Below are 11,505 nucleotides of genomic sequence, written 5' to 3' on the forward strand. Positions count from 1 at the left end.
AAAGCTGGTAATAGGGAGCCCAAAGTCAACAAGGGAGAGTGTTGACATGTCATGGGGTTGCTAACCAATGTCATAAAACAATATATGAACTAACTGTTTAATGAGAACCTAGTTTGTTCTGTAAACCTTCATCTAAAGTATAATTAAAAAAAAAAAAAAGTTGATTATGCCATAGGCATTAGTCAGTGTTTCACATGGGATTGGAAAACAGCTAGTAAGTGAGTGACATAGTTGGGTGGAGGTTGATTAATAACATGTTTGTTTAGTTACACATGCATACACACATTTTCTATATGTGATCAAAAACATATTTTTGAACAAAAATAGAAAATATGATATATACCATTTTTGCTTTTTAAACTTAGTAACTGTATTGTGGGCATCATCTTCCCAAGTCAAGACTGTAGGCTAAGCTTTCTTTGAACTGAGAAGTACTATTTCCTCTAGGGATTTTTCTCTAGTCTCTGGCTATGTTAGGTGGCTATCTTACCTGCTTCTTTGACATCCTTTGCTTACTTTTGTCATATTGTGTATATTTCACACTATTTTAATTGTTTATTCGTCTCTTCCTGCTTCTCTCCCTCACCACCCCTTAGGTCTATAGGAGGTGCTCACACCAGGAGGTTAATTCAAATTAGTACCTTTGTTCATGCTGCTTTTCCATATTAAAGGACTCATTTCATTTACCTGGACCAATTTCAAATCCTACTTCCTTCATCAATTTCTTAACCCCAGCATCTAATCACTAGACTTTGTTGTCACCAGTTATCTCAAGGGCTTTAGTCTCCTAATAAGTATCCTCTCTGACTTCTATATCTTTAGTCTATCCCTGTCTGTTGATTTTCTTCCCCATATCACGTAAACGTTCAGATTTCTCCCATTTTAAAAACTCTTTATCCCTTATTATGTTTACTTTCTCTGTTCTTTCTACCCTTTTTACTGCCAGTTCTCCTCCAGTCAAGATTTTACTCCCAGTTAATTATAAAGTGCCCTTGAAGTCACTTCTTTTGTCCTTTTTTGCCCTTAGTTTATTTGACCTCACTTCAGCAGTTGTCTATGTTGACCGTTCTCTCTTTTGAAACTTCTTGTCCTCTTAGAGTTTGCTACATCATCTTCACTTGGTTATCCTCTAACCTCTGTCACTGCCTTTTTTCTGGTGTCTTGATGGGCGCCTCTGCCCATATTCACACTTTTTATTAGTGGATATTTAAGATTTGTGCTTCTGAGAAGCTGGAGTAGACATACCTTTTCCTATTCCACTCACTAACCACAATTAAAAACTTTGGCTATTATAAGCAAAAAGATGGAAACGACCTAAGTGCCCATCAACAGATCAATGGATAAACAAACTATGGTATATGCACACAATGGAATGCTATGTAATTATAAAGAATAATGATGAATCTGGGAAACATATGACAACATGGATGAATCTGGAGGGCATTATACTGAGTGAAATAAGTTAATCACAAAAAAGACAAATACTGTGTGAGATCACTATTATAAAAACTCATGGAAAGGTTAACACACAGAAAGAATCTTTGATGTTATGAGGGAGGGGGAGGAGGGAGGGAGAAACACTAACTAGATAATAAGTAAGTGGTAGCTTTGGTGAAGGATAAGACAGTACACAATACTGGGGAAGTCAGCACGACTTGTCCAAGATAAGGTCATGGACACTCCATAGATATATCCAAACTCCCTGAGGTTGGACCGAATGACTGGGCTGAGGCTGGGGACCATGGTCTCAGGGAACATCTAGCTCAACTGGCATAACATAGTTTATAAAGAAAATATTCTACATCCTACATTGGTGAGTAGTGTCTGGGGTCTTAAAAGCTTGTGAGAAGCCATCTAAGGTCTGAAACAAGGGAGAATGAAGAAAACCAAAGACACAAGGGTAAGATTAGTCCAAAGTACTAATGGACCACAACTACCACAGCCTCCACCAGACTGAGTCCAGCACAATTAGATGGTGCCCAGGTACCACCACCGACTGCTCTGACAGAGATCACAATAAAGAGTCACACATATATTTGACAAGTTACATAAAATAGACTAATTTTTCAAAAAGGAAAAACTACCAAAATACACCTAAATATGAAATAGGTAATTTGAATGGTCCTCTGACTATTAAGGAAACAATTCCTAAGTTAAAATTCCCCTAGATACATTTTGTGGAGAATTCTACCAAATATTTAAATAAGAATTAATACCAAATCTACAGTCTCTTCCAGAAAACAGAACTTTCCAATTCATTTTATGAAGCTAGTATTACCTGCTACCAAATCAGACAAAGACAGTTGGGGGAACAAACAAACTAACAAAATAACAAACAAGCAAAGAAACAAAACACAAGACTACAAACCAATATCGGCCAAGAATGTAGATGCAAAAACCCTTACGTAATACACTGTATTAACAGGCAAAGGCAGAAAAATAACATAATTATGTCAATTGATGCAGAAAAAACCTTTGACAAAATTCAACATCCATTAGTAACAATAATAATTATAATAATAAAATCTTAGGAAAATAGGCATAACGGTGGCTTAGTTTCTTGGTGCTGCTATAACAGAAATATCATAAATGAGTGCCTTTAATGAGAAGGAATTTACTATCTCACAGTTTAGGGGGCTAGAAGTCCTAATTCAGGGTACCAGTTCTACATAAAGGCTTTTTGTCAGCTGTAGGGGAAAATCCTTGTCTCAGTTTCTGTAGCCCCAACTTTCATTGGTTCCTTGGTTATCTCCCTGTGGCATCTATCTTCTCCCATTTGTGTTTGCTTTTGTCTGTCTAATCTGTTCCTTTTATACCTCAAAAGTGAGTAGGATTAAGACACACTCTATGTAGCTATGGCTTCATTACTATAACAAAGAAAACCCTATTTCCAAATGGTATAGGGATTAGAATTCCAACATATATTTTTGGGGGACTCAATTCAATCCATAACAAAGGGGAACTTTCTTAACTTGATAAAGAGAATTTACAAAAAACCTATAGCCAATATTACACTTAATGACAAAAGACTGAATGTTTTCCTCCAAAGACTGGGATCAGGGCAAGGATGTCTGCTCTCACCCCTCTTACTTGACATATTGCTGGAAATTCTAGCCAGTTTAATGAGGCAAGAAAAGGATGTGAAAAACATACAGATCAGAAAGGAAGAAATAAAACTATCACTGTTTACAGATGACATGATTGTTTACATAGAAATTCCCAACAATCTATGGAAAACTCTTAGAACTAATTAGTGAGTTCAGCAAGATTGAAAGATTTAAAATCTTTCAAAATCTTAAATCAATCAAAATACAAAAATCAATTTTATTCCAGTATACTTACAATGAACCTGTGGACAGCAAAATTAAAAACACAACACCATTTACAACTGCACGTGCATGCACACACACAGTGAACTACCTCAGGTGTAAATTTAACAAATTATGTACAGGACTTTTATACTGAAAACTGAAAAAATGCTGATGAAAGAAAGCAAAGATCTACATAAATGGAGAGACATCCCACGTTCATGAACCAGGAGACTCAACTCTGTTTGCTTGCTCATTCAGTTTGTTGGCTGAATTCAGTTCCAGATGTAGGAACTAGCTGTCAACTGAGGGCCATTCCCAGCTTTTAGAGTCTGCCTACATTCCTTGGCTTGAGGTCCCCTTCCTCCATCTTCAGAGCCAGTATAGGTAGCTTGAGTCTTTCTCATTCTGTGGATCTGCCTTCCTCCTCCTTCTCTTCTCTCTAAAACAACTGGGAAGAGTCTCAGCTTTTAAGACTCATGTGGTTAGATTGGACCCTAGACATACCAGGATAATTTCTCTATTTTAATGTCATCTGATTATCAACCTTAATTCCCCTTTTGCCATGCGAAGTTTAATATACAGATTCTGTCGTTAAGATATGGCCATCTGTGACTGTTTGTGTAGGGGGTGGTGGCATCACTCTGCCTACCACACATGCCTAATCCTTTAGTGGCTTCCCATTGCCCATGACATTGTATATAAGGTCTTTAAAGATAAAGCCCATTCTTCCTTATGTGGTTTTGTCTCCCATATAGCTTACTTGCTGTGCTCAGTACAGGCCATGCCTTTCATGTTTAATGCCTTTGCTGGATTTCTTCTTAGGAACCTCTCTTCCCCTTTCTGATGGATTTACCCATCAGGACTCAGCTCAGACATCAGCACTGAAGATCCCAGGAGAGGCAGAGGCTGCACCCTCTGTTCACATAGCACCATTATTGTAGCACTTATTAAATTATGGAAATGGTTTTATTCAACATTTGTTTCAACCACTGGTCTGTGGTACTTCAAGGGCAGAAAACTTACTCTATTCAGTTTTGCATTTCTCACACCTAGTACAATATCAAGCACACAGTGAGCTCTTAGTCAAAGCTGACTGGCTTCATAATGAACACTAGTAATGAAGCCTCACCCCTCAAGCAGCCGTCAATCAAGTCCTAAAGTGTGATGTTGGACAGAAACTTCAGATTCATCATCCTTGGGTTAGTATGGCTAAATACCAGCTCTGAAATCAGAATTGATATTTCTGGCATGAAGGTTGAGACAGGCTGTGTGATATGGCATAGTGTGCGTCGCGTTTTTGTGCCTTTTTCTACATATATAAAGTAATCGCACAGGCCCGGTCATCACAGACCTAGATGCTATTTCTAAGTGACTGTAACCTCTCTGTATGTCCCTTTCCGTATGTATAAAGATGGAAGGGGATTCAGGTTTTATTCCCAAATGATTTACTGCATGCTTAGTTCGTCCCAGGTGCTGAGGATTCAAAGACAAATAAGAAATGGCCCTTGATTCAACGACTATGCAGTCAAGTAAGGTTGCCCTTATGGTCTGGTAGGTTTATTACCTGCCTAACAATCTGTGATGCGTTTGTCTTTCCCTTCCTAAGAACACGTTTGGGAAGAGACATAATAACTCTAAACAAAACGGAGACGGTGGGAGGGTCAATGTATGTGAAGCACACACTATGGTGCTTTCTTTCTGTTGGCCACAAAGTAAATCTGATACCTGATTATTGCTTTTATTGCTCAATGAGGCAACTGCATTTGCTTCCTAAAGTCAATAGTACGTCGGAAACCACTTTGTACACTTTTGATTTCATCCTCTGTCTCTCGAAGCAGTAATTGAATTTCAAAATCTAAGCTGGATTGAACATTTACGTTTCATGTTAGAGACCTCCTCTCCCTTTCCCTCACTTTTTTTTCCTCCGCTGCTATTACCTCTTCACCTCTTCTTTTTTCCTACATTGAGACTGCTACTTTGAAAGCACTAAGAAGGTTTTCTTGAGGCAATTAAAAGACAAGAGTTTGATTTTTTTCCTGTTACAGAATTTTAAGAGGTAGATTTTGTATTGAAGTAGTATTTAGCACATTGCTTTGTGCCATTTTAAAGCAACTTTTTCCAATACAAATGTCATGCCGATCTCTGTCGTTTCTATTCATGAAGAAACATTTGCACAGTGCTTATTCATCCGTGAATGCAGTTTATAGTTAAACCACATAATGCCTGAGGATACTATGCTGACAGGCACAGAACAAATAGTGCAGATTTTGTTTCCTGAAGATTGATCATTTGTAGATCAGTTGATAATTTTTTTTCCAGATTGCTTCTTACACTGATGATGAGAAATTTTATACTTTTGGAGAAAGCTATGGATTTCAATAAACTTCTGTCATGACCGCGGACCTACCTACTCAATATCACTTTTTATCTTGAACATCTTTTGCAGAAGAGATAGCAAGTGATATTTGCCCCTATCCTCAAAAATAGTATTGCTGAAAATAGTTGGGGTGGAGGGTGAAGGGGCTTAAGAGAAGGAGGTTTGTGAATGACAACTTTTTAATATAACTTTTTAATATGTTGGCCTACCATTAAGAAAAAAGGGAGACTTTATATGCATATTTAATTTCTGTTGCAATATCTTTTCAATAAGTACTTTCATCAGCTTTCTTTTCATATTTTAAAATTTAAGTGTGTCTTCTGGTATTACACGTCTTAGCCGCCTCTCCACTTTTTTTTTTTTTTTATATATGTTTTGGGTAATGTAAGCTGTAATCTAGTTTGCAGAAGGCTATTGTCCCCCTCTCTAATCAATTGTTGTTTAGAAATTAATTCTCACAGCGTCAAATTGTTGTAATCTAAAGTGATTTGGTATGATGCCCTTTCGTATTCAACTTTAGTAAATTTTGTTTCATAGAGAATTAGTTTTTATGTAATATATGTGTGTTCATCATTTTTTTTTTTTTCCCTTAGTGATTCAAATTCTGTAGTATAGAATAGAGTTATCCATTGTATCCAGAGATGGTTGATTTGAGATCTGTGGGTTCTTCTATTCTGCTGATAGTTGTTATGTTAGGGATGACATATTTTAAAAATAGCTAATGTTTGGTGATTACCCAGATCAGAAGGCTTACTTATCTACTTGGATTGCTGTACTTCCTGAATTTTAGCATGGGCCACAACATAAGCATATTAGGTGCAACAATGTCTTTTTTTTAATTGTACTTTAAGTGAAAGCTTATAGCTCAAGTTAGTTTCCCATACAAAAATTTATACATACATAGTTAATGTGACCCTAGTTGCTATCCCTATAATGTGACAGCACACTCCTCCTTTCCACCCCGGATTTCCTGTGTCCATTCAACCAGCTCTTATCCCTTTCTGCTTTCTCATCTCTCCTCTGGACAGGAGCTGCCCATTTAGTCTCGTGTATCTACTTGAACTAAGAAGCACGCTCTTCATGAGTATCATTTTATATTTTACAGTCCAGTCTAATCTTTGTCTGAAGAGTTGGCTTCGGGAATGGTTTTAGTTCTGGGTTAACTGAGAGTCCGGGGGCCATGTCTTCTGGGGTTCCTCCAGTCTCAGTTAGACAATTAAGTCTGATCATTTCATTAGAGTCTGAGTTTTGCACCCTACTTTCCTCCTGCTCCGTCAGGGACTGTCTGTTGTGTTCCCTGTCAGGGTGGTCATTGGTGGTAGCTGGGCACCGTCTAGTTCTGGTCTCAGACTGATGAAGTCTCTGGTTTATGTGGCCCTTTCTGTCTCTTGGGCTAATATTCTGCTTGTGTCTTTGGTGTTCTTCATTCTTCTTTGCTCTAGGTGGGTTGGGACCAACTGATGGATCTTAGATGGCTGCTTGCTAGCTTTTAAGACTCCAGATGCCACTCACCAAAGTGGGATGCAGAACATTTTCTTAATAAACTTTGTTATGCCAATTGACCTAGATGTGCCCTGAAGCCATGGTCATAAGACTCCTGCCCCTGCTACTCTGTCTCTGGAAGTGTTTAGTTTTGTTCAGGAAACTTCTTAGCTTCTGGTTTAGTCCAGTTGTGCTGACTTCCCCTGTATTGTGTGTTGTCCTTCCCTTGACCTAAGATAATTCTTGTCTACTAACTAGTTAGTAAATTCCCCTCTCCCTCTCTCCCCACCCTTGTAACCATCAGATAATGTTTTCTTCTGTGTTTAAACCTTATCTTGAGTTCTTATAATATTGGTCTCATACAATATTTGTTCTTTTGCGACTGACTAATTTCACTCAGCATAATGCCTTCCAGATTCATCCATGTTATGAGATGTTTTTCGGATTCATTGTTACAACAAGGTCTTTTTGTTATATTAACAAAATTATACTTTGTATAGTTTGGTAGAAGGCAATTTTGTGAATAGTAACTTCTTTGTTTTCCAAAGTGATTGAATGTGATAGCAGTAGGACTAATCCTAAACCATTTATATTGGCTTTAGAATATCTTTATAGATATAATTTTGAATATAGAAATCGTTTAAAATGCAGTTCAAACAAAATATTGAAGTCTCACTGTGAAGTACTAACATAGGAGGGCCTGATGAACGGTTACTCTCTCCACACGTCTCCATACCAGCCCAAGTAACATTCTCTAACTTCTCCTTATGTGTTTGGATTTCAAGCTTCCCTGCTGCACGTGAAATAGGAATAAATATAAAATAGGAAGCCAAAAGGCAAACAGTTATGTGGGATGCTGTTGGTGTTTTCATGAAACATGAAAGCAAGATTTGAAAAGCCTGCAGGTAGTCTGTCTGTTGCTGATAGTGGAGAGTAAACTCTTCACTTTTGAAATTGCATCTGGGTTTGAAAACACCAACTTCTGTTTAACTTTTTCTCACCTTAACTATAATAGCAATTTTCAGTCTTCTCCTTCAAGGAGGGGGTATCTTTCCTGTTTAAATGCATGCTTGAATTTGTTATTCCATGCCTCTCACTGGATCAGTAAAATAGCCAGACAAGCAACTGCTAATCTAAATGGCAAATGTCTTTTTCTGTTTTTCTTGTAATATCAGAAATTTTGCAAATTTGTAGATGATCATGCTGTGTTCATAGAAGTGTGCAAATGAGGAAGATGGATTTTTTTAACAATATTTTTATTTTTCATGTAGATATTAAGAATTTGGTTCTTATCCTTTCTTATTTTCACTGCAAATGTATTTTATCTAAAGCAAACAAATGTTATATTTTATCTTAAGCAAGAAAACAGCATTTTCTTCTGGTATGTGACTTAAGCTTGTTGTTATTATTTATAACACCTTTTTAAATTGTACTTTAGATGAAGGTTTATAGAACAAATTAGTTTCTCATTAAACAATTAGTACACATATTGTTTTGTGACACTGATTGCCAGCCAGGCGATGTGTCAATATTCTTCCTTTTTCGACCTTGTGTTCCCCATTACCAGCTTTCCTGTCCCTTCCTGCCTTCTTGTCCTTGCCCCTGGGCTGGTGTGCCCATTTAGTCTCATTTTATTTTATGGGCCTGTTTAATCTTTGGCTGAAGGGTGAACCTCAGGGGTGACTTCAGTACTGAGTTAAAAGGGTATTCAGGAGCCATACTCTGGAGGTTTCTCCAGTCTCTGTTAGACCAGTAAGTCTGGTGTTTTTTTTTGGTGAGTTAGAATTTTGTTCTACATTTTTCTCCAGCTCTGTCTGGGACCCTCTATTGTGATCCCTGTCACCAAGGTAGGATGTAGAGCATTTTCTTTATACACTATGTTATGCCAAGTGAGCTAGATGTTCGCTGAGACAACACTCTGCTTTTTTGATGGAATTTGGTTTTTAACATTTTATTGTTCAAAGGTTACACATACATGTATAATCATACAAGCACACACATATGTACAAACACATATATACCAAAAATATACTTACATATTTATATCCTATTATCTTTTTGTTTCACCCATATTTTGAGAGACAGCTTATTACCAATACTTTATTTGTTGGTCTAGGTTATCAAATCACCACTGAGAAAAAGTGTTAATTTCTAAGAAATTAATTTCTAAGATAAAAGATAGTTTTCCTGTGATCAAGGTGAACTCTTGTTTAGTGGCCATGATGTCCTCCTCATGTACAATACTGTGATTCAATCAGTGGGTTTATGGAATAGACGTGTTTTGGTCAAGATGGAAATAATATTTCTTTTTTAAATATTCATTTAAAAAATGATGGATTTTTTTTTGTTTGTTTTTTAAGATGACTGAACTTTGAAACTTAGGAAATTCTCAATGTTAGTAGATGCATTCTAGTGTTTGGAGGAATTGTCTCCTAAGTTTGTTTTCCACAATGATGGAATATGATAGCAGTATGACTAATCTTAAACCATTTATATTGACTTTAAAATATCTTTATAGTTATAGTTTTGAATCTAAAAACTGTTTAAAAGTGAACTGATAACCTTGATTGGTAGCCTTTGGTGATTTTTTTGGTGTAAATACTCCCACTGTGGCCTTTTTTCAGCTATCAGCATGATGTTACTGATCACGGAGCGGAGAAGAGATGTGCCCAGCTGGCTCTCGAGAGTCAGTGGGAGTGGGCGCCTGTGCACCACTGGCTTGTCACACCTTTACTTCTTCCTTCATGCCTAAGATTATGCATCATGAACGAGTTTGTGTGTGGTGGTGTTATTTTTATATTGTATTCATAATCATGAACATAAAACCAAACCAAAAACCAAACCTTTTGCCATTGAGTTGATTCTGACTAATGGCGACTTCATGTGCTACAGAATAGAACTGCTCCACAGGGTTTCCTTGGCTGTAATCTTCATGGAAACAGGTTGTCAGACTTTTCTTTTGTGGTGCCATTGGGTGGGTTCTAACCACCAACTTTAGGTTAATAGTTGAACGTAAACCATTTGCACCACCTAGGGACCATCATTAACATTAACAAGTGTAAAATATTTGTGAGTATTTAACAACAACAGCCAGTAAGCATTACTGTGATATTCCAAACTAGGGTACATTTAAAACCCTTACAACAATGTACAATTACATTTTCTTCTTCTTTTTTTGTTTTTTCAGTTGGGTGCAAAGCTTTGGATGTGAGGGACTTGGGTTATTACTGGACATTTTGGAAAGACTGATTAATGGCAAAATGTAAGTATTGCTAAGAATTATTTTCGATTAAGCTACATTTACATATCCAATTGTAATTTCAACACCAATATCTTTCATGTCGATACAGCCAAGAAAAAGTTGTAAAGAAGAATCAGCACAAAGTCATACAGTGTCTAAAGGCCTTGATGAATACACAGGTATGTATATAGGTAAATTATATTTGTCCATCAATTTTTATACAAATTAGCGTTTTGTAATATAGGATTTTCACTTGCTCTAAGGTGATGTATTGTTTCACCACTCTTTTCAGTACACAGTGGAAAACATATTGAATTGTATTGAATTCTGGTTTTGTATCAAACCTACTAGCTTCCAATTATGAGAAACTTGAGGATTAATGGACCCTTTTCTGGTGCATAATTCCTCATGTGTAGATAAATTCTCTTTCTCTGAGATGTGAGTTGGTTCCCTCCTCTTTATTCTCCTCAGCTCTCCTTTCTTTCCCCTTTCTTTCCTTCCTCTGTCTTTCAATTTACAAAAGTATAGCATGATTCAGCTTTAAAATCATACTTGATTATTAAATATGGTCTGCAGTAATATTTTTTATCAAAGATTCCAGTTGATAAGACTTAGTTCTTCTAATGTAGGAATTTAAAATCTATGGTGAAATTAATGTAGATATATAGGAACAGGACCTAGAAATGGAGCCACGATGCTTAATACAAGTAATACTGAGACCAACTGTGAAGGATCTGCAGAATTTGGTTTGTTAAAGAATATACATTCAGAAGGGAGATGTTGTTTAAGCTTTTCACTGAAGTTAAAATTATCTGAAGTGTTTTTTTGAAAAAAATACTGTTAATTGTAGAAATTAGCATTATCCAATTCCATGTAAATGCATTGTCTTTAGCTCCGACATCTAACCCCATCTGCCTCATGATGTATACAGTAATGATAGCTATTTCAGTTGCTGTTAGACAGCAGGAGAGAGCATTTTACTGTGGTGGTGTGATGATTTTTGTTTTATAGCTAAACTAGATGTAAATTTCTGATGAATTGTATTTTATATTTTACCTTCATTCTCATTTTTAAAATAAGCTTTTAGAAAATTA

At 36.6% G+C, this 11,505-nt stretch overlaps 1 protein-coding gene across 2 annotated transcripts in view; it reads left to right on the forward strand.

Moving 5' to 3' along the window:
• Positions 1–11,505, forward strand: part of DIAPH3 (diaphanous related formin 3) — a 516,843-nt gene that overhangs the window by 140,221 nt on the left and 365,117 nt on the right. For both annotated transcript variants that reach the window (XM_004386838.2, XM_004386839.2), the window contains 2 exons: positions 10,358–10,432; positions 10,521–10,590. In XM_004386838.2, the coding sequence (XP_004386895.1) occupies positions 10,358–10,432; positions 10,521–10,590 (145 nt within the window). The remainder of the gene's footprint in view (positions 1–10,357; positions 10,433–10,520; positions 10,591–11,505) is intronic.

Source organism: Trichechus manatus, unplaced genomic scaffold (genome assembly GCF_000243295.1).
Source record: "Trichechus manatus latirostris isolate Lorelei unplaced genomic scaffold, TriManLat1.0 scaffold00173, whole genome shotgun sequence".
In the NCBI taxonomy this organism is placed as follows: Eukaryota; Metazoa; Chordata; class Mammalia; order Sirenia; family Trichechidae; genus Trichechus; species Trichechus manatus.